The sequence below is a fragment of the Anas platyrhynchos genome, chromosome Z (assembly GCF_047663525.1).
Source record: "Anas platyrhynchos isolate ZD024472 breed Pekin duck chromosome Z, IASCAAS_PekinDuck_T2T, whole genome shotgun sequence".
Classification (NCBI taxonomy): Eukaryota; Metazoa; Chordata; class Aves; order Anseriformes; family Anatidae; genus Anas; species Anas platyrhynchos.
In genome coordinates this window covers 14,895,322-14,918,174 of record NC_092621.1, presented here as the reverse complement: position 1 = coordinate 14,918,174, position 22,853 = coordinate 14,895,322, and the positions used below count along the sequence as shown (strand labels likewise).

The window sequence follows — 22,853 nt, the reverse complement described above, 5'->3', positions numbered from 1 at the left end:
GTCCCAAAGCTACTGGCTTGCAATGCAAGTGTTGCTGATTGCCCCAGGAGATATGACTTGGATGCTGATGACACACTCAGCCAGACTGAGCTGGTGCTGGAATAAAATACGCCCTGAACTATTCCTGGCACATTAATTTTATGCTTAGAATCAGATACACCTTTTGTACTCTGAAATGCTTGCATTCATATGCTATTCCTTGAGTTAAGAGGAAAATAGCTAATAGGGTAATTCTAAGACTAGTGTCTAACGAAAATGTCAGTTGTGATAGAGATCTCAGATGCATCTGTACAACCAGCAGTGAGCTTGCAGAGCAGAAAGAAAAAATATCACTGTAGATTAGTCTGCTCTGTTCCCAAAGAAGCAAAAACTTGAAAGAATCCTCATTTGTGGATCTCATTTGTGTAGCTAGGGCTTTGCCCCCCCCCCCGGGATTTTATTTCCAGGTAATTACATGTAGATAGCTAATCTGTCTTCAGGTTATAGCTGTCCATAATATTCAAGGATGTATGTGATAGTCATTAATTTGATACAAAATATACTATTCAATCTTCATGTATGCAGTTAAATTCATGAATAAAGCCACAGCAGTCCACCTATCACAGTGCTTGACCCACGGCTTACAAGCCATAGAGCTGTGTCTGCTCTGGTGTTGAAATAGTAACTTCCCATCATGGACTATATGTTTTAGGTGCATGGTCAGACTTGATGTAAAGATTCCTTAAAAAGAAAAAAAAAATAAATCAGTGGCTACTCTTGCTGTGCCAGAAAGAGGAGTTGCTTTATGAGCTTTTTTTAAGTTTGAGCCAAAGCTCTTGTTCCATGAATCCTGCTAGGTGTTAGCTTGATAGGTGAAACAAGCCTTCTTCTATTAAAAGAATATGCTCTGTGTCTGCCTGCTAAACACCTTGAAGTCATCCTTACAATTTCATTTGAATAAATAAGAATGGCTTTTCTAGTTTCTTACTGTAGGGCTGATTTTAAAAGTTTAAAGTCATTCCTACACCTTTTAAAATTTTTGGTGCAGTGCACAAAGATGAAACGGTGTTTCTGTGTTTGGCATACATGCAGGCAATATCACTGCCTTCCTCCTCCACCTTTTCTTCTGTGTTCAGCTAAGAGGTTTATAAGATCACATTTGGAAAAAGAGTGGGGAAGGAACACCGACTGATTCTTTCAATCCTCGGTATGATCATTTACATTTCTACATATATAGTACAAAAATGTTCCCTGCGCTGTTTGAATTCAGGTGTCTGCAGGAACTCTGGTAACCTACCTTGCGTTTTGCAGAGCAGCTGGGGACGGCTCTCGGGGCAAGAGAGATGGAAAGAGGCTGTAAGCAGAGCTGCCACAGGCAGCTTGCCATGCTGCCGCTGTGCCGTGGTGCGAGGTGTCCGCTGAGCTGATTAAACCTGAGAGCAAGCCTACTCTGCTCTGCGCTATGGCCTGATCCTGCAGCCCCTTTTCAGGCTTCCTCTGATGTTAATGTTACATTTGTCTGAGGGAACACTAGCTTGTTCAGAACCAATCTGCGATGAAACTAATAATTCCCTTAATGGTGGGCTTTCTGAGTACAGTAATCTGGTGCTCTCAGAAAGCCCCTGGCATTTGAACACTGCTCCATCATTCTGTCTTCTCTGCGTGCTGTCTGCTTGAAGTCCACACTGAAATCCGGCTGGAGGTGGTTCGACTGGGAAGAGGTGGGAGGCTATTTACACTTCAGTGTCTCAGAAAACATTTAAACACCTCCTCCCACACAATTAATTACAGGACAGTAAGGAAGTTACAGAGCAAGAGGGGAAACATGCTCTCAGAAGGGCAGCATGTGCTGATTTTCCATTAAAGAATAGTTTCTTTAGCAGAGCTTTCCTTGTGGTATCCATAGTTGTGACACGTGCTCATACTGTTTGGAGAGCTAGAAATGTAATTACAGGTTGCTTTTTCTCATTTCCTCACTTTTTAACAGCACATTGAGAATTTGTGATGTGATATTAACTGATGTGTTCTAAGGAAAATGGGAGTTGATCCCTGTTTTTACAAGAGGAAGCTGTAGGGGACTGAATGCGGGTACATTTTATATACACCAGACGTACTAGCATGAATTGAGTAATCATTAACCTAACCAGGATTTTAGCCAAAGTTTGCACTTAGTACTGTGATAATTTCCAGTTATCGTTGGCTTTAAAGCAAAGAAGATCCTTCTCCAACTTCTGTGCTCTTTGATCTTAGAAGTTGGATCCTCACTTAGTACTGCCTCTTTCCTAAGAGGAACGCCTTGGCTTAGTCGAGCAATCAGAAACACTTACCCAGGGCAGGCACTGCCACAGACCACAAGCTGTCACGTAAAAAAGCATTCAAATGGTAATGTCTCTCGGAGAGGGTAAAGAGCAGGACTTGGAGATTGCAGGCAGTGTCAACAAAGGCTCCCCTCGGAGGCAATTGTAGCCATGTTCAAAAGCACACAACAAAGCATGAGCTCAGGAGTATTTCATGCTTGATGAAGAGATGCTAGAGGAACAAGAGTAAATAGTTGCTAAGATCATTTCTTGTGCATGAAAATTTGATTTGTGCATAGGGAGAACAGAAGCAGGGAGCCATTCCTGATCTGAAAGTTGGTCAATAGACATGGGATGCTGTCTCTGGACTGAGGGACTAATAGTTCATTATTCTCCCTAGCGAAGAAGCTGATGCAGACAAGTCTTTTTAAGCGGTCTTCAGTGATTTGTAGCTGTCTGTCAAAATATCCTTCTGTGTTTCACTTCCTTCTCTTTAGACACAGGAGAGGGGCAGTTGGACCAGATGAGCTCCAAAGGTCTCTTCCAACCTCAACTATGTTGTGATTCTCTGAAGGATAAAACTCTATTCTGTATTATGTATAAAGTAATTGAATCATAGAAAGGCTTGAGTTGGAAGGGACCTCAAAGATCATCTATTTCCAACCCCCCTGCCACAGGCAGGGACGCCAAAGACATTTGCTCATTTGCTTTGTGCTGGGCTTTAAATGTTTTATACTTTTCCATGTGGAGCTCTAGGCCGTGGCTATGGGTACGGTACCTGCTGTCTGTTGTAGGTGTGCTGTGCTGCTCGATGTGGATTAAAGTGCTCCCTCCATCTGAAATGCGTTCATTGAGCTATGCAGGGCCCACCCATGGCAGTAGTATTAAGTAGTATTGAACCCAAAGGTTGGCAAAATGTGACTTTTCAAGTTTGGTTTTTGTTTGTTTGTTATTTGTGGTTTTTGTTTGTTTGTTTTCATTAGGGTTTTGTGCAGTTTGGGTGAGGGTCCAGGCCTTCTCTGGTTTAAAAGGGAAAATCTACCTTTCTCTCCAGCAGGAGGATGATGGGTGAGGGGAAGGCTACCACTTCCAAGAAGGATGGGAGCAAACTCTTCCTTTCCTTTTCCCACATTATCCATGAGGTCTTCAAGGCAGAAGGGGATATTAGCTTCAAGAGGAGGAAGAGAAGAGTTGCTGGGACTGATAAAGCTGGCACAGAGGACATGGGCAGACTGTGGAGTAGATTTCAGACGGGGAAATTGTGATTGTGCTGTATTTGCAAGAGCATCTAAAATCTTGCGAAGTTAATAGTAATCTAACAAGTGTTGCTTTAACAGCTTCATTCTCTGTCACTCCTGTCACCTTTTTGTTTACATTCTCAAGCATGACCAGAATACATTTTCTCCTTTGTCACTGCATGCCTCTTCTTGCTCCCAGATATTCAAGGACTTCAATTTAGCTGGTGTGACTTGAAACTCCAAAGCAATTTGGAATTCTATTATTCTGAAAGAAGCTGGAGGAAAATGGGGCTCTTTCCTGCAGACATTTGCACTCGTAATTAAAAGCATTCAGATGGCTGAGTGTTCCTAGAATTGGGCTCTGGACTTGGACTTTATCTGTAATCTCCCAGTGAAAACCAAGGTTAATTCATCCCTGTAGTTATACTTTGGAAGAATTAAAATGCTTACTTCACAGGTTGCAACTGTTGGCTTTGGGAGATTTGACTGTCTGTGTATCAGGTTGTTTGTGCTGTGTGACCTGGGGGAAGATTTGATTTTTAAGAAGCGGATTGGTTTTTGTTCATGTTTCCTCATAGACGTTTCAAGTTTAATGGCTTTATTTTTAAAATATCTTCATTTTAGTTTGTCTCACTCAATAGAAACTTTAAGGCTTTATGTACAAAAAATAAAACAGCTCTTCTGTTTTCACCACTTGATGATGGGGCTATTCAGTTTGATTTATGTACGGGCTAGCTCACCACCTGCAAAATGTGGGCTTGTAGAATATTTTTTTCTTATTTTCGGATCAGACAATTCACTTGACTAAACACAATATATTGTTACCTATTAAAAGATACTGTTCTCTTTTAGAGAAAAGTCTGACTTAAGAAGGGATTTCAGTGCTAATACCAAGGTAAAAGAATATGAGGCTCTTTGGCTTACTGGGACTCTGGGAAGAGAGCTGACTGCTTTGACTTTCCCTTAAGTTTTCCTGAACCTTCAGAAAGCCAAAAGCTAGGTGTGATCCTGCTCATGGCTGGTATGGTCATGACCGCGGGCCTAAGTGGGTGAGACCTGAGAGGTGACCAGTTCCACCTCTGCAGGCTTCTTGATGCAGGTACAGAAGAAGACAAAGGTCTGGGGGAAGCTTCCTGGTCCCACTATGGGACGGCACTTGTAGGCTTCTGAGCTATTTTCCAAATCAACTTGCACAGGGCTGTCTGTGCATCTAGTTTTCTTGGAACAGCAGCATGGTGCTTGGAGAGCCCAGTTATTTCTCATGCAGTTTTGACAGGGTTTTTGAGGTTGGGCTGAGGTACCACGGGTAGCAGAGGGCTGACTGCATGCATTCCGTGGTATCCTAATGTGGCCAGTGTAACAGTTCAGCCACTGGGCTTATTTAACCAGAGGAAGCTATATGTGTACTCATGCTCTGACCATGACTTGTCTGTTGCCTGGATTTTTGCATTACATGAGTACTGTAAGCCCCAAGACCTTCTGATGAAGTTATGGGCTCACAACTGTTGATGAACATTGGAAGAAGAGCTGATAAGCCACACAGTTACCTCTGGGGAGGTTGAGCCACTGCACAATATATGGTGTGTTCTTTTTTCCCCCAGTTGCTTTTGTGTTGCTGTCTTAGGCAGTCTTTTTACCAAACTGAGTTTGTGTCACCCAAGCAGTTTAAATACTAAAGGTTTTATGAAGCCTGAGTTCCATTGCCCTTGGCAGCACGTTTTGACTTCCTGAGATGTGCTGTGGCTTTGGCTGGGAGGGTAGTGAGTGCTCAGCTGTCTTAAAAAGAAGCTGAAACACAATATTAAGCTGCAGCAAGTCTAGTGTTCATGCATGAAGACTTTGCTATTCCTTGATCACAATGTTGTTAAGTAAAGATTCAAAGAGCTTTTTGTCCTTGTATGACTGTTTTTTTTAGGACAAACAAGATGACGATAACAGACCAAATGAAATGGGGAGCACATGTGCTTCGGTTGCCTTTGGTACCAGATGTCAGGGAATCTGTCCTTCCTGTCCTCTGCAGCATCTGAGAAATGTTGTGATCTGGTGTCAGTCTCTGTAGAGCCCTCTTGGCAAAGATGTTTTCCAAAAGGTTAGACTGCATCGGCATGTGATGCTTCAGCAATAGTCACCAAGGGATGTCATCTCCTAAATATAGGAAACAACAGCAGGTAAAGCTTCTAATGACACCCAAAGCAACAGTAAAAGGCTGTACTTCTGGCAATCACTGGGTAACTCCCACTGCAGAGGCAGGAGTTTGAAATCTGTGGGAGAAGGTGAGGAGGGCAAAGTGTGCTCTTGTTTGGGGTTTTGCTGTGGCTTGTGCATCTTCAGAACATGATTGCTGCTGTCAGGGGCGCGTTGGGCGGTGCTGTGTGAATCAGTACCTCTATTTTATGTGCCATTTGCCAGGCGGTTGTTAAGAGGGATGGCCAGAGCTCCCAGTGAGGCAAGGGGAGGGAAGAGTGAAGTTCAGCTGTGCCTGCCCTCTTTATGAATGATGTGTTAAGGCTTAGCCACTGAAAATAGTAGCTTTGCTGTGCCTCTCTGTAAATCTCTGGTGGGATTGAAGAAACAATTCTGAACTGAAACACATTCTCCCTGAGGGATTTTTTCAGCACTGAGCCCAATTATTTTTTAAATGGGGGGTTAGCCCTCCAGGGAAGCCATAAATATGTCCATAGCTGAGCAACAGTGGGTTTTATATTCCCAATTGTCCTATTAAGGGAATTCACTAAAGAAAACAGGAGACCATTCTCCATAGTAAGAGTACAAGCAGCTGTTCTCTTGCAGTCTAAGTGATACTGCATATTTTACCCTTGAATGTCTGAGAAGTGTTTAGCTGACGTCTAAATTCAAAAAATCTGTAAGGGGTGTGAAAGGCAACAGGGAGCTCCGGCTGTTAAAGAAAGCTCCAGCAGGAAAAGAAAGCAAGGCAAATGCTGGTCCACTACTGAACAAGGCAGGACCTTGCAACCTCATAATGCAGGACAAGAAAACTTCTGAAGCAAATGAGCAGGGGTTGGAACAGACGACTTCTGGAGCTCCCGTCCAGCCTCAGTTATTCTGTGTCTGCTTATCTCCACACTTCCCAGAGATACAAAGGCTTCATTTCTCATCTCTCAACCTTAGAAACAATTATCAAGAGACACTTAAAATACATGCACCATGATCCAACAAAACTAAACTGGCCAGTTGCAATTACTCAGGCAGTAAATTGAGACAAAGCCAGCTCACCAGGTAAAACAAAGGCCGTGTGTTCAGGCAGAGCAAACCAAGGAACCCTCTCACTGCTTCCCATCAGCAGGGGTGTTCAGCCCCTGCAGGACAGCAGGGCTCATCACCTGTAATGGTTTCTGGGGCAGACAAATGCCATCACTCCAAATGTCCCCCCTTCCGCCCCTCGCTGGCAGAGCAGCAGAAGGGGCTGAAACGTCCTGGGCTGTGTGAGCACTGCTTAACAGCAGCTGAAACATTGGCATGTTGTCACCACTGTTTTCATCACAAAGCACAACATCATACAACATACCAGCCTCTATGAGGACAATTGACTTAATCCCAGCCAAAACAGGACAACCCTGCATCCTTTCTTTATAGGAGCAGAGATCTGGCGATACAGAGAACCAACAAGTCCTCTTCCCAGTGGCAAAATAGTACAAGAGTGTCCCTGTGTATCAAAGCAAGATTGGAAAGAAAGCTGCTTGCTAAAAACAAGTGTATATCCATACAGGATCCTCTCGTTACCAGGAACACAGTGATTTGGGACATGGGAATACAAAAGGTCATACACTAATTTGCTCTGTCAGGATTGTAAGGATTTTGAATTTCCTAGAGTTAGGTGAGCAAGCTGGTTAAGACAGGAGTGCAGGATGAAGGCAGAAGGAATACAGATGAGTGCATGATGAGAATAAATATTTAAATGACCTGATCAAACTACTTAAACATGTGGAAAGAGAAAAACATTTGCTGTTTTTTTTTTTTTAGTCAGGAGGAACCTTTACATACTTTGGAAGAGCTCACGTCAGTTCCTTTTGTTGTAAACCAAGTTTAATTAAGCTTTATTTTCCCTTTTTGAAATTTAGTGGGTCCTTCCCATTCTAGTTACAAAACATGGACTTTCTCAGTGTCCTGTGTCCTCTTCTCCATACCATCCACCCAATGTGAAATTTCACCCAGTTTTTAGATTCATACATGTGCATGAGGCCCTTAATTAAGAAAAAAATTGTAGCCTATCCTGCTTGTAATGGTCAGTAGCTTCTGTCTATGATGTTCCCCTCTGCCCTCCCACCCCATGTTCTGCGTTAGTGATAGCTGGTAGCTGCCAGCTGTCAAGTTTTTCACCTTAGTTTTCTGCCTTGAGAACTGTGCTGCCTCTCTTGACTGCAGTAGATTTAAGTAGCACTTGGCACAGTATACATTGCATATTGGCTGTGGTGGTCAAGCTTAGCTGCCTCTTCTGCAGCTGCAGCTTCCCAGGGACTATAGAACTGACAATAAAGGGCAAATGGTTTAATTAATCTTAGTACCATTTGGGGCCCACTGCTGCAATCAGTTATTCTTGTTTGTACATATATACCTATTCTGACATAAATCCTACTGAAATCAAAGGGACTTCAGTGGACAAAGTAAGAGTTTGCAAGATCCGTCCTTGATAATATCAATAACTACTCTTTGTTTTAAACAGGACTGGATTTACTTTGATTTCTAGATTAGTGCAGGTTACATTGAACAGAATGTTTAATGTATCTCATTGATTTTTCACTGTAACACTGTTGAAACATAAGTCACTGCTCTAATCATTTGTTTTACCATTAAAATTCTGTATGCAGATCTGGCCCTCTGGGATATCAGTGTGTAACGAGATAGTCCATGATCTAATCAGATGCTGTGAAGAATATGGTATTGCTTCAGCACATAGCAGTAGAAATCTTCATCAAAATGAAAAACTTATCTAATATTAGTAAAATGCAGTTCAAAGAGACAACTGTGGAAAGCAGGGGTGTACAAAATTTTAAGACGTTTCTCAGATTAAACAAAGCCAAATTCAAGCCAGAGTTTAAGATGATTTGTCATGACTCCATTTATTGTTAAAGAAGAAAATTTTACAGCTGTCACTTCAGTTTATAGGGTTTGTTCCAGCTCAGTTAAAATAGCATCGCCATCAGAAATGACTGACTAGCAGGATTTCGCTAATGTGATACTTATTTGCCACAGCATGAGTGCCTTGGAAAGTGATTTTGAAAAGCACCTAAAAAAGCATCAATAGCAGAAGACATGACTTGTTCTCCGAACTCATTTTGATGCTTGGAGTTGGGTCTCTGAGTGCTTAGCTCTGCAGTCCATTTTGGAGATGCGAGTCCTGCTGACCCTGGAGGAGTTCTGCAAGTGGTATGGCGCAGGTGGAGGAGCAGACCTCCTCTCCATGCTGCAGTGACTCTGAGCAGCAGCTTTCCCCACCACTGGGACAGGGAGGCTGGTCAGACAGTCTGTACAGGTTGCAGAAAGCTGGTAGTAGACAAGGATGATACCATCTTGTAGGGTGAGCTTATCCCTCCATAAAGCAAGGCAGAGTCCCTTATGGAGAACTGTCATGTTTTTGCAGGTGTCCAAAACATCAGCATTATCAGCTTCATTCATGTAAAGATCTAAAGGCATGTTAAAATAAGTGTGTAGGTTTTTGTTAATGGACATACCTTGATACAAAGAGAATTTTGCAGAGCAAATTGTCTTAGGTATTTTTGTATGCAACTACCTTATGCTGTAGAAAATGGCAACCTCTTTACATAGGTATGTTAAATAGTTGTTCTCTTTTTGTCCAGGGTACACAATGAAGTTCCCCTGTTTTAGCAGAGAAACACAATACCTTCCTTAGTTCTGTTTTATTTATATAACAAGGGAAATCAAAGAATTTTAGAGGTATATTTACGAAGGAAAACAGCATTTAGTAACCTTATGGATGACCAGATGAAACTTGAAATAAAGGTCAGAAAGGTTAGGTGTCCTTGGCATTTTTCAACTCAAATAAAAGTGCATTATTTTCTTTAGTTCTGTAAACTAGACAGTGCATGATTCAGTGTGGAGGGCCAGATTCTCATCTTCTTGTTGGCTCTAGGGATTTGTTACGTGTCTTACTTTGCTGGAATTACATCAGGTTTGTTTTGACGTTCAGAGCCCTCTGAGTTAAGTGGGATAAAAGGCGTTAAGTAAGAGCTAAAAGAGTGAGGGAGAGCCCAGATAAGCTGTAAAGCAGGTGCTGCCTTTCACTCATGTTCCTGTGAAGCTCTGGTGGGTAAATGCTGCCAGACAAAGGTTGTGTATTGAGAAAAAGGACAGGGGAGGAGTTTGTTGTCAAGTGCTGGTACAGGTCACAAAATTACATTCATTAAGAAAGAATCACTAATGCCTTCTAACATGTAAATCCAATATTGATTGTTTTCCTTTGTTGTGTTTTTAGGGTCTCATGACTCCTTTAGCTTCTACATTGATGAAGCCTCTCCGGTTGGGCCTGAACAGCCAGAAACGGTCCAGAATTTTGTGTCTGTTTTTGGGACTGTGGCTAAAAAGCTGATGAGGAAGTGGTTGGCTACACAGACCATGAATTTCACCAGCCAGCTGGGGGCAGGCATACGGTATTTTGATCTTAGGATTTCCACCAAGCCAAGAGACCCAGACAACGAACTCTACTTTGCTCATGGCTTATTCAGTGCCAAAGTCAAGGAGGGCCTGGAAGAGATCAATGCATTTCTTGCTGACCACCCAAAAGAAGTGGTCTTCTTGGACTTCAATCATTTCTATGGGATGCAGAAATATCATCATGAAAAGCTTGTCCAAATGCTCAAGGACACGTATGGAAACAAAATGTGTCCTGCTATATTTGCCCATGAAGTAAGCCTCCAGTACCTGTGGGAAAAGGAACACCAAGTGCTGGTTTTTTATCACAGCCCAGTGGCTCTCGAGGTACCATTTCTTTGGCCAGGCCAGATGATGCCAGCTCCATGGGCAAACACAACAGATCCGGAAAAACTGATTCAGTTCCTGCAGGCATCAATCACTGAAAGAAGAAAGAAGGGCTCCTTTTTTATTTCTCAAGTAGTGCTGACACCAAAGGCTAGTACAGTGGTGAAAGGGGTTGCTAGTGGTCTCAGAGAAACAATCACAGAAAGGTAAGTTCCTGGTGGGTGACGTCTGCTGACTGTGCTGAATGTGTGTCAGAAATGCTGCATTTTCTAATTTCCTTTCAAGAAACTCCAGCAGATCTGTTTTTACAATGCTGCTGTGACTAAGAGTCAGAACTTGGGCATAATCCTAATGTATTTAGTGAAATGTGTTTAAAGAGGAGCTTTTATATCTCAAAAGAAAATCTGGCACTAAATCATTGTGAAATATTATGGATTGGCTTGACGTTTATTTTTTACCTGAATGCAGATGTTTTGTTTTCTTGAATGTGGTTTCTCACCATAGGCACTGATCATCTTCACTCAGATTTTCTCACTGGATGTGGACAAATTTGTCTGAACAGAATAGTTCAGTTGCCAGGGAACTATAAATACCATCTAGTCCCTCTGCCTGACCACTTCAGGGCTAACCAAAAGTTAAAGCATTTTATTTAGGACATTATCCAAATGCCTCTTGAACACGGAGAAGAACTTGAGGGTAATGACCACTTCCTTGGGAAGCCTTTTCCAATATCTGACCACCTTCACAGTAAAGAACTTTCTCCTCATGTCCAGTCTGAACCTCCCCTGGTGCTGCTTTGTGGTATTCCCCTCTGTCCTGTGATCAGTTCCCAGGCAGCAGAGACCGGCACCTCCCTCTGTGCTTCTCCTCCTAAGGAAGCTGCAGAGAGCAATGAGGCCACCTCTGAGCTTCCTGTTCTCCAGACTGGACAACCCAAGTGTCCTCAGCCTCTCCTCACAGGACATGTCTTCCAGCCCTGTTACTAGCTTTATTTCCCTCCTCTGGAGGGCATGCCTTCAAGTATCTTAACGCCCTTTTTATATTGTGGAGCTCAGAACTGAATACAATATTTAAGTTTAGGCTGCACTGAGTTTATTTAAGTCTGTTTTATGTACCAGGCCTCGGGTACTGAGTAAATCATTTTTCTTTCATTTTGGCTTGTCAGCAAAGTCTTGACAGTGCAGAATTTTGCATCCTTTACTATCCTTATACACCTTAAGGATGCATAACTTCTTTCTGCATATGATCATATGCTATATCAGCTGTCAAGACACCATTAGGGTGCATTTGCCTTCTAACAGCCCTTTGATTATCATACAGAATTTCTTCAGGAAAGAAACTCTGGAGACCACTGTAGAGGTTGTGTATTTGGAACGCTGTGTTGGCAGGCCATTGGTTGTTACATTGCAAAACGTCTGTGCAAGACTTGCATTATTTATACTGTTCTGACTTTGATAAATCACAGCCAATTTTCAGCTTAAAGGCATATATGTGCGACTATGTTCTTGACAACTTGCTAGGAAACCTGAAATTTAATGCCAAAGCACAAGAGCTTCTTTTTTTTTCCCTTAACAAAAAAAAAAAAAAAAAAAAAAAAAAAAAAGATACAGAAAGGAAAAATATATAATGGAGATGAATGGCCTGCTAATGTTCTGCTATCTGGTTGGATGTGCCTGTACCAGGAACGTCTACTGGGAGCACGGTTCTCTTTTCTGTGATGAGTGGCGCGGTGTCTATGACACTGTGAAGACACCCTGAGAAGAAAACATGCCTCACTTTTGAGAAGGATTGAACTGTTTTCATGGCAGCTTTCCCAAGTGACTGTTAACTAGGAAAACAGGGACACATGTTACCTGAAAAGACAAAGTGGTGACACAAATGGTTTTATAGGCAGTTGAATATGATTCACAAATGCTTGTGTGACTGTACTTGCAGGTGTTTGTATATACTTCATGAATGCTTTTATAGACTCCTTTGGGTTGTGTGTTTCTCTAACTGGTGAATCTGAAGAGCACTTCTTACAACTGAAATCCCACTTTGCCAGTGGGTTTTACTGTTAAACACTCACCTCATTGTTCAGGGATTTCTTTTCTCTGATAAACATCTTTCCGAGTGTTCTTTAGAACATGAAGTAGCACAACTGAGAAACGACCAGGTTCATCTTAAAACTTGATACATTAATAGAATAGCCAGCTAAAAACCTTTCTTTCCCCTCTGGCTCATAAAGTGTTTCCTTGAAGCTGTTTGAAAAAATAAAAGGTTCAAATGGTTTCTGGATATGTTTGTCTAAGCTCTGAATGATTTGTGTTTGAACTCTCGGTATGCTCTTGTCCACAGCACATTTTGAGATTACAACTAAACCATTTGAAACGTTAGTAAGTAATTGGGCAGAAATACCTGGCAGTGTTGTTTTTTCCAAATTGCAACTGAGATTTTCACTTGAGCCCTAAGTGTGTAATCGTATCTGCTTCATGGATACTTTTTTTCTTCTTTGCATAGCTCTTTTAACCATCACAAAAAAACCAGAGTTTGAAAATCATTTCCAGAGCTGGTATGGAAATTGAAATCCTAGTAGTTATTAAAAAAAAAAAAAATGCATACGATGCGTGAAGGCACAGGCTCGAAATATGTGTTAAACTACACAGAAACAGAGCTTGTGTATTGAGTTAACTTCTTTGAAAGTAAACATCAAGTATACTCAAAACTGCTCCTTAATGTGATGATGATCCTGTTAAAAATAAATACATGAGCAATTAAAGGTGGAATACAATTAGTGGAATTTACAGAATTCTCTCCAATCTGTATTAATGTATCAGTAACTTAAAAGTATGTAATCCATACTAAAGGTGTCAGGGTGTATGTTCCAGCTGCACTGTGTTTACTGCTTTGAACCATCTAATGATTATTTGTGGAAACATTATTCTGTCCTTTTCAGAATGAGTACACATGTCAGATCCCATTATTGTGGCCAGGTAGATCGCCCATGTGCTATCTGGCATTCGCTGCAAACGTATAGATTTTTATGCTACTTTCTGCTTTTTAATAAATGCTGACAAAGAGCTTTGCAGCGTGTTGCTTTTGGACACAGTTTTGTAACTGTACCTGGAGAGGTTTTTTCCCCACATTGAATTTTGGAGCATTGAATTTGCGATGTAAATATGGAATAAGGCTGAATTTTTCATATATATATATATATATATTCATATATATATAAATATATATATAAATATATATATTTATATATATTATATATATATTCATATATATATATATATATATATATATATATATATATATATATATATATAATTGTTTTTTTAACCTAAATGAAATGCAATATTTTAAAAATGTTCCTTTTCAGCATTTTCAGATAAAACCTTTGTTTGTCTATTTTTCCCCCTCATCTTAACAGTGGTCACTATCACTAACTTATCTACTTAATTCTGAGAACAGAACAAAGTTCAGATCCTTGTGGATACAATAAGACATATCAGATTTTCATCTCTGAAATTGTTTGTTACTGATGAGATTATTTAAGATTGCAAGAACAATGGTTTGAGAGGGAGGATGTGGTTTCTGTCAGCTGCAGCATCTGTCAGCTGAGGAAAACTGCAAGCAGATACCGTGCAGCGAACCATGCTCCTTTATGTTGCTTTGCAGCTCATGTCACATGAAGGAGCACGGTGGAATATTCCTCTGTAGCCAACAAACTGGTCAGGTTGGCAGCTCTTCGGTGTGGCTACTTGTGGTGTAGGCCCACCTGCTCTAACTGCAGTGTTGCAGTCTCCTGAGGTGGTGCTGCTCATACCTTTCCAGAACGTTCCTGACCCTGTTCCCTGCTGCACAGTGTTTGAGGTCCTGCATCTTGGCCAGGGCAATCCCAAGCACCAATACAGGCTGGGCAAAGAATGAATTGAGGGCAGCCATGAGGAAAAGGACCTGGGGGTGTTAGTTGATGAGAAGCTTGACATGAGCCAGCAATGTGCACTGGCAGCCCAGAAGGCCAACAGTGTCCTCGGCTGCATTGAAAGCACTGTGCTCAGCAGGGCGAGGGAGGGGATTGTGCCCCTCTGCTCTGATCTTGTGAAGCCCCACCTGGAGTCCTGCACCCTGCTCTGGGGCCCCCAACATGGATGAATTAGAACGAGCCCAGAGGAGGGCCACAAGGATGACCAGAGGGCTGGAGCACCTCTCCTACAAAGACAGGCCAAGGGAGCTGGGGTTGTTCAGCCTGGAGAAGAGAAGGCTCCAGGCACACCTCACAGTGGCCTGCCAATACCTAAAGGGGCCCACAGGAAAGCTGGGGAGGGACTCTTTGTCAGGAAGTGTAGTGATAGGACAAGGGAGAATGGCTTTAAACTTAAAAAGGGTACATTTAGATTAGATATTTGGAAGGAGGAAGTTATTTCCTATGAGGCTGTTGAGGCTCAGGTTTCCCAGAGAATCTGTGGATGCCCCATCCTTGGAAGTGTTTAAGACATTGAGCAACCTCGTCTAGTAGGAGGTGTCCTTGCCCGTGGCAGGGGTGTTAGAATTAGATGGTTGTTAAGCTCCCTTAATCCAAACCTTTTTGTGATTCTGTTTTTTACTGACTACCTTTGCTCATAGGTGTGGCTGTTGTCATAACACTTGATACTTGGTGGGATAATAATTTGAAAAAAAGACAAATGAAAGAGTCATCAAGCTTTCTATCCTGCACCAATACAGGAGAAAAAGCTGTTTCTTGTGAGCTCTCCCCAGGACCACAGATCACCATTACACAGCTTTTATCTCTGTTACTTGAATGAGGAGACTCACTTGCATGCACGTACCTTACGTTCTTGGATTTGATGAAAACTTGGAGGACTAACAATATGTTTTCAGGCTTAACATTCTGTCATGCACAGTTTACGTGCCAAGAAGTACTCTTTGATTAGCAAACAGTATGTACCAAATGAATTACATTCCCTTTGCTTATTGAATTAACTTCACAGTGAGGCAGCTGCCTTTAGTACATCTGAAAGACAGTTGTGAAACAACCTTTTGATGCGTGTAGAGCTGTTCCTTATATTAATGTAGTTTGTTTTCTGATTTGTAGTGAAATTACTAATTTTATCTCTGACTGGTAAATGACACTGGAGACGAGTATTATATTTTCTTTGTTGTCTCTGGTTGAGTGATACTGAAGAATAACAGATCTTGTTTAGAGAACGGAAGAATCTTGAGGTACTTTTAAAGCTTTTGAGGAATGGAAGACAAACACAGCCTATTGTCCCCCTTGATTTCCAAATTAATCTGTAAGGATAATGTTCCCTACAGCTCAAATGTGACTAAATCCTTGCCCACCATGCTAAAGCTTCCCCCTTAGCAACCAAAGCGAAATATATATATATATCCTACAAACGGGAATGTTTGGCACATAAGTGGGGGCAAAGTGTAGGCAGCATTAATAACAGGAGTGGTAAGTAGGGCACAGAAGCTGTCTGGAGAAAAACCATCTCTGGGTGCAGTCATAAACTAAGCAGGGTCACATTTAGCTAGCAAATAGGTAGATATTAAAAGAAAAGTAATCCCTGAAACTGCAAGAAGCGGGATTTGGGGGAAGCTACAGAGAGTACATTCCTCCTCCAAGCCATATCTCATCCAGCTTAAGTTTTGAGGGTTTCTGTGTTGCTGGGAGAGTGAGAGTTTGTTATTTTGGATCCACACTTGGTACTGACTGTTGATGTTTTTAAATTATGTAGAAAAACAAATATTGGAAATGGCAACTGTATTTTGCTAATTGCGTGAGTGCACTTCCTCCATGTAGTCTTGATGTCTGTCGATGTTATGGGCTGCCTGAGAGCAGCAATTTCAAATGAGCTGTTTGGCTTTAGTTCTCAGCAACCCATGGCACAGAGGCTGTGTGAGCTCTTAAACTGCCAGGAAGCAAGAGCAGATCCAGTCCCTCACTAAGGTCTGTAGTGCTAGCATGCTAGGCCATCATTATGTCATTATTTTTGACTTTGGAGGCAACTCTTCCTCTTTTTTTTTTTTTTTTGTTTCACTTTCCAGAAGGCACAAACTATCATTACCATGGATTTTATCAGTTTGGTGTGCAGTGCAGCCAAATCCTTAGTGTTTCTATTCCTCAAATTACTTTTCTAGCCCTTCCTCCGAAAAAGCAGTCTCTAGGTTTGCACACAGACCAGCATGATGAGACCTTGCTGTCAGCTGAAGCATCTTGCTGCCACATCAATGGTCCTCCACAGTAAAATCCATAATTGTCTGTGTGTATTCGTCTGGTTTTACTGACAGATGTTTTAGTGGCATTTCATCACTGGAGCATCTGTGTATGCAAGGATTTTAGTATAATGATCCCTTGGGAGGTGCTGGGTGGTTTTGTCTGATGGGTTTGTCTGGTCACGAACCTGGAACGGTATTAAAATACCACAAAATACAAGAGCATGGGATTTTTAATAACCTTATTACATACTAATATAGATCTGAGTGCATATTAGTAGTCTTTGGGATTTATTCCAGAAAGGAAGGTGACATGGTGGTCACCATCTTGACCACCCACATAATTGGTGGCTTGGCTTTGGGGGTTTGGAGGGTGTTTTTGTTTTTCCCCATAGTCTTTGCCTTGATTTGGCTTGCTTGTAACTTGTTAGGCATCAGAACACCTGTCTGCAGTCCTGGTGTGTGCTGGGTGGCTGCTCATAAAGATATTTTATGTGATACTATCGTCACACTCTCCAAGTACAGTCTGACCCCGTGTATACAGAAAACAGCGAGTGTTTTTCAGCATGTAAAGTAAATGCTCATTCTCCCAGCACTGCTGCTGTGTGCTGTCACTAATATCTACTTGTCTCAAAGACTTCATGCTTCAATCTGCACGGCAGCTCTAGTGAAATTGCAAATGGCTCATTAAGTCAGTTGGGTTTTCTTTGATCTTTCTGACATTACTCAGATAACTATGGAAATTCTACAACTAATAGATGCTAACAAGTACTGACCCTGGGGGAAAATGTGTTTGCTGGTACAGGGTCTGTCCCTGCTTGTCTGCTTTGTACCTCATTGTGAAGGGAACAGTTCCTTGACAGGTTGGTCCTTCCCTTTGTTTGTAGGGTACAAAATGAGCACAGTGATTTACACAAACAAACCTTTCCAGGGTTACTCACAAGGAGGCTTTCAAGCTGATAATGAAATTCTGTAATACAAAGACTCTTAATATGAACTGGGGTGAATAAAAGCTCAGCAGGTATAAAAACACTCATGTCTTTGTGTTGTATTAGCACTTGCATACTTCAAAGCACTGCCTTCAAGATTGTATAAGTAAGTAGAACAATAGGGGCATTGTGGTCACTTCTTAAGCAGAGCACCGGGCAGTTCTGGATGCATTCATGGTATTTTTGGAAGTTTGAGCAGTCCCTTGTATCTGCTATATGTTTCTGGAGTGGTAGGATGTGGAGGGTGAGTTGTCAAAAACTTTCCATCAGCTCTTAAAATCCTATCGCACCATTCAAGATGCATTAAGGCGGCAATTCTCAGCAAGCTCCAAGGCCATAGAGGAGAGTTTTCAAGGGTAATCTAGAGAGAATGCATCCACACACTCACTATAGAAGTCACTTGCCTATCTCCAGCTTCTGTTTCCAGACTTGGGTGGTAGGCTAAGGAACCTTCAGCTGTGGAAACCCCCGGGATCCATTATCTGTCCTACTTTTATGGTCTGTTGTGATAGGGAAGAAAGCAGGGATGGGAGCTAAATGGTCTGAAAGCATGTACTGTCAAGAGAGCAGAGGCGCTGATCTCTGGCAGTAACACTAGCGACAGAAGATACTGGCACTTACTATTAAAATGTCTGAACTGTCTTTGAGGTTAGTAGAGGAAGAATGAAGTGTTTGTCTCACCAGAAAACAGCCATAAATGAGGAATATGAGCCTCCCATCTGTGAAGTATACTGCCAGACTGGTCTAAGTTTTCTTGATGTTACTCCAAGCCTGAAATTAATTTTATTAAATGCTGACCCATGCTTGCAAACAGGTAGCCTTCACACACTGAATGAGTAATTAGACATGCAGGATATAGACGGAGATGTGGCTATATGTGTATTAGCTATATAGCCACATGTGCCACGTATATAGCCATATGTGTTGGCACAAAACATGCAGGGAAGGCAATAAGAGATTGTGGCAATGTGGTGGCGCATTGGTACAAATGAAGTGGCTGGAACAGGGGGAGTGGAAAAGGACTTGGCAAATAGGAAAGCCAGCCAGACAGAAGGTCTTGGTGATATACCAAGATCCAGAACTTGCATAGGCTAAGCTTGAAAATGTTCATCCTCTGTTTATCAAACCTTTTCTCTAAAACTTAGGCAAAACAACAAATTCTCTACAACTCTAGGCAAAAGTTTCGTTTTATTTTTTGTGGCTAAGATACAAAGTTCATGTAATTGGAGATTATAAGAGTATGTCTATAGTTACAATGATAACATTACACATACTGTCCCAGGCCGTACTGTTGCTTCAACAGAGCACAAGCTATTATAGTAAAATGTCTCAGAATTTATCTCAGATGCTAAGGAAAATAATAAAAGACATGTCTTTTAGACACTGAATGATCATGCAGTGGGATCTGACCTTTGGCAAGATTTGGATGTTGTAGCTGTTGATCTGAGAGTTTTTGTAACTAAGCAACTGTCATCCGGAAGGTGTTAGATCATAAAATAGTATCAAGGCATGAAGAAGACTGACTGGTTCAAGTCAGAGCCATGGTGACATGTTGGCACTTTTGCACTGACAGTTTTTGTTTTCTGAGTTGTAGCACAAAGGAGTATTTACCATATCACAGAATCACAGAATTTCTAGGTTGGAAGAGACCTCAAGATCATCGAGTCCAACCTCTGACCTAACGCTAACAGTCCCCACTAAACCATATCCCTAAGCTCTACATCTAAACGTCTTTTAAAGACTTCCAGGGATGGTGACTCCACCACTTCCCTGGGCAGCCTGTTCCAGTGTCTAACAACCCTTTCAGTAAAGAAGTTCTTCCTAAGATCCAACCTAAAACTCCCCTGGCGCAACTTAAGCCCATTCCCCCTCGTCCTGTTACCAGGCAAGTAGGAGAACAGACCAACTCCCACCTTGCTACAGCCTCCTTTGAGGTACCTGTAGAGAGCGATAAGGTCACCCCTGAGCCTCCTCTTCTCCAGGCTGAACAAGCCCAGCTCCTTCAGCCGCTCCTCGTAGGACTTGTTCTCCAGGCCCCTCACCAGCTTCGTCGCCCTTCTCTGGACCCGCTCAAGCACCTCGATGTCCTTCTTGTAGTGAGGGGCCCAAAACTGAACACAGTACTCGAGGTGCGGCCTCACCAGACTCTTTTCATAGTGGGATATTAAAACTTGCTTAGCTTTATCTTTCAAGTAGTGCCATCGTGCTCTCAGTTGTACCAACAAGCACTTTTGTGTTGGAAATCAAGAACTGATCCAGATCTTGGGTGATATAGCTCCTTGATTTTGCTGCTGGTCAGTGACGGGGGACACCCATGGACCTTTATTTCCTCCCTACTTGGATTTACAAACTCTGAAGTCAGAAACTGACTTCTCTCCCCTTTTACAGTGAAAGCAGTTGAAATTAGAGCTCCTAGACAATGCTGTAATACAAAAAAAAGTCATGCAGGTAGTAGTGTACTTCATCGTTCGAGTACCTGGGGAAGGATAATTTTAGTCAGTACATTTGGTGCCTTGTTTGCCAAGGTTTGAGCACTAGCAGGACTTTTTTTCAAGAGTTAATTCATTATGACTTGGCCCTGTGTTCCTGCTTGCCCGAGCTTCTTGGAAGGAACCGAGAACATGGCAACCTGACTCCCCGCTGCCCTTCCCAGAGAGCATGGGGTGAGCATGGCCTGTGGTCACCATCAGCTTTTCGGGGGCACATTGTCCTTTGGCACATTACCCCCTGTGCATCTGCCATCACTCAGGACTGCTGCCATGTCCTCCTGGAGGTGTTTCAGGCAGCCATAGGGTGATGGGGAGGTGGCCCTGCGCGTCATTAAGCTAAATGTGTGTTATTCCGGTGCTGCTTCTTTGAAGAGTATGACTGCATGGCATGGCGAGTGTCTGTGCTTTGTGCAGCCCTTCTGCTGAACATCCTTCTGTGGTAGTGACAGGACGGGACTCACCTGGCAGGGATGGGCAAGGTCATCGCAAAGGCATCAGAAATTAAGTGCCCTGAGAGCTGCTCTCTCGCCCTCGTTTAATGCTGTGCTCAGTAAGTTCTTTTGAGCCTGCTGCTAATCTCGGATCAGAAAGCATTTGGTTGATAATGATCTCTCTCACCTCGTGGTGCTTGCTGCTGGCTCCCTCTCTCCCTCACACAGTTTGTCATGCTATTCATGTCTGGCTGCAATAAAACAGAGAAGATGAAAATGCAACTGGTTAGCTTCTTCTTTCTTGGTGGAAAGCTTCCTTCTTTGAGAGCTACAGTCTGAGGAGCATTTGTGGAAATAGGAAATCATATGATGAGCATCTGGGTGTTTTTCTTGTAAGCTATTTCTCATGAGATTTGCAGGTAGGTTTCTTCTTAGAAAAATATTTTCTATCTCAGGCAGGACTTTCCTTTATTCGATGGTAACTCTGGAAATGCACTGTATGGACTGACCACAGGCTCACTTACAGTAACTCCCTCTCAGTAACCTCTGGGCTTGTCTCCTGCTTGCAGCCATCACCGGCCTTACAGCCAGGGTTGACCATCCCAGCTGTCTGCTCCTGCACTGAGCAGCTCTTCTCAGGGTACACCTCTTCTGAGATGCAGACTCACAGCAGCTGGCAGGGAAATCATTGCTTTATTCATTTATCTGTTTTTGTTGTTGTCATTTGTTTGCATTTTTTGTTTGCCTTTTTTTTTTTTTTTTTAAGTAAGTTGTGTGTGTTTTTCTCCAGGACCATGCTTGTGAGCTCTTGTTGTCCCTTAAATAACATGTCCACTAATGCACAACAAGGTGCCAGCCCGTGGGGACACACGGACAGAGGCTGTGCTGCCCAGAGCTGAGTCAGTGCTGGCTGGAGGGGTGCAGGGCCTGAGGCCAACCAGCAGCATCTGGCCTGGGAGGTATGTAGGAGGAAGGGGACTGCTTTTTGGTACATGTGCAGCTTGATGTGTATTTCACAAGAGGCGCACGAGCCTCCGCAGCGGCTCTCACACTGGTTGTGTGACTGATGTGATGGATCTGTGTGGTCTTCTGCTGATGGAGCAGAGTGATCCAGCATGACTCATGTCCCGAAGGATGAGGGAATGCCCTCTTTGCTGTGGCATATCTCAACTGAAATCTATCCTGGCTTCACCCCAGAAGGATTTTAGTTTATTGTTGATGCCTCCTCTGAAATCCCTTGCTACACTTTTTACAAGCTATATAATGCATTTTTTAGTTTACTTTTTCCCTGGTGGTCTGTGATGTGGCTTGTTTCATTTGTGGTATAGCAACCCTAGTTCATCAGCGTAGAGTATTTGTTAAATAAAATATGAGATCAATTCAGAAGTTACCAGTATTACTGGAAGCATGAGACTTCTCACAATGTCTGACTATTTATAGTGCAGATCAGAACCAGTAAGAGCTCTCCAAATCATCATTTGCACTTGAAAAAAAAACAACACAAAACTTAGTTTTAAAAGCTGAGTTGAGATCACGTCAGTGCTATATTAGTTAATATTTTATTTCCTTTTTTAAAGTTTTGGTCTACAGTTGCTAGATTTGTTAGTCGTGGCAGCAAGTACACGCTTATGTTAAATTGTTTTGATCCAGTGATTACAAAACCATTTGTTCCCATTGGTGCAGCATTTTGTTGAAAACTGCAGATATCTTAGTCTACGCTTTTTTTTCAAGACTGCATCTTTCAGTGTTTTTCTCCAGGGAGAAGTCTACTTTAGCAAAACAGTTTATGTCAAAACATTTCAACTTTGTACTTCTATTAATTCCATCTTGTCTTTAGGTTTATGTTACAGTGCTAATTGCAATATTTAATGCTGTTGCTGTATCCACAGCTTTCACTTTTGTATTCAGAAATAGATTTTGAACTTTATGTGATGGGAAAGGCCAACACTTTGCTTTCTAATCTGAAATAGAATCACATTTTGAAATGCTGGATTTTGTCACAGAGCAGAAATTCTTGGTTTCAAGCCTGATCTATGAAATATCACACAGGATGTCTAGCACTGAAGTGCCTAGCCTTTACCATTCCCTGGATTATCGTTGTTGATCAAGTGACAGTCTGCAGACAATAACATATTTTTTTTCTCATTCCTAATCTCCATTTTAATTTTGCTCACGGCTATTGGAAATTACAGTCTTACCCATTACGTATATGGTGGGTACAACTGGCCAAGCAAAATAGGAGTATTATTAACAACAATAATTCACTCAGTGTGCA

General features: G+C 42.1%; 1 protein-coding gene across 1 annotated transcript in view; it reads left to right on the top strand.

Moving 5' to 3' along the window:
- The window catches only part of PLCXD3 (phosphatidylinositol specific phospholipase C X domain containing 3), a 91,890-nt gene that overhangs the window by 43,984 nt on the left and 25,053 nt on the right, over positions 1-22,853 (top strand). The window contains exon 2 of the mRNA XM_027446534.3: positions 9,966-10,674. Within this exon, the coding sequence (XP_027302335.1) occupies positions 9,966-10,674 (709 nt within the window). The remainder of the gene's footprint in view (positions 1-9,965; positions 10,675-22,853) is intronic.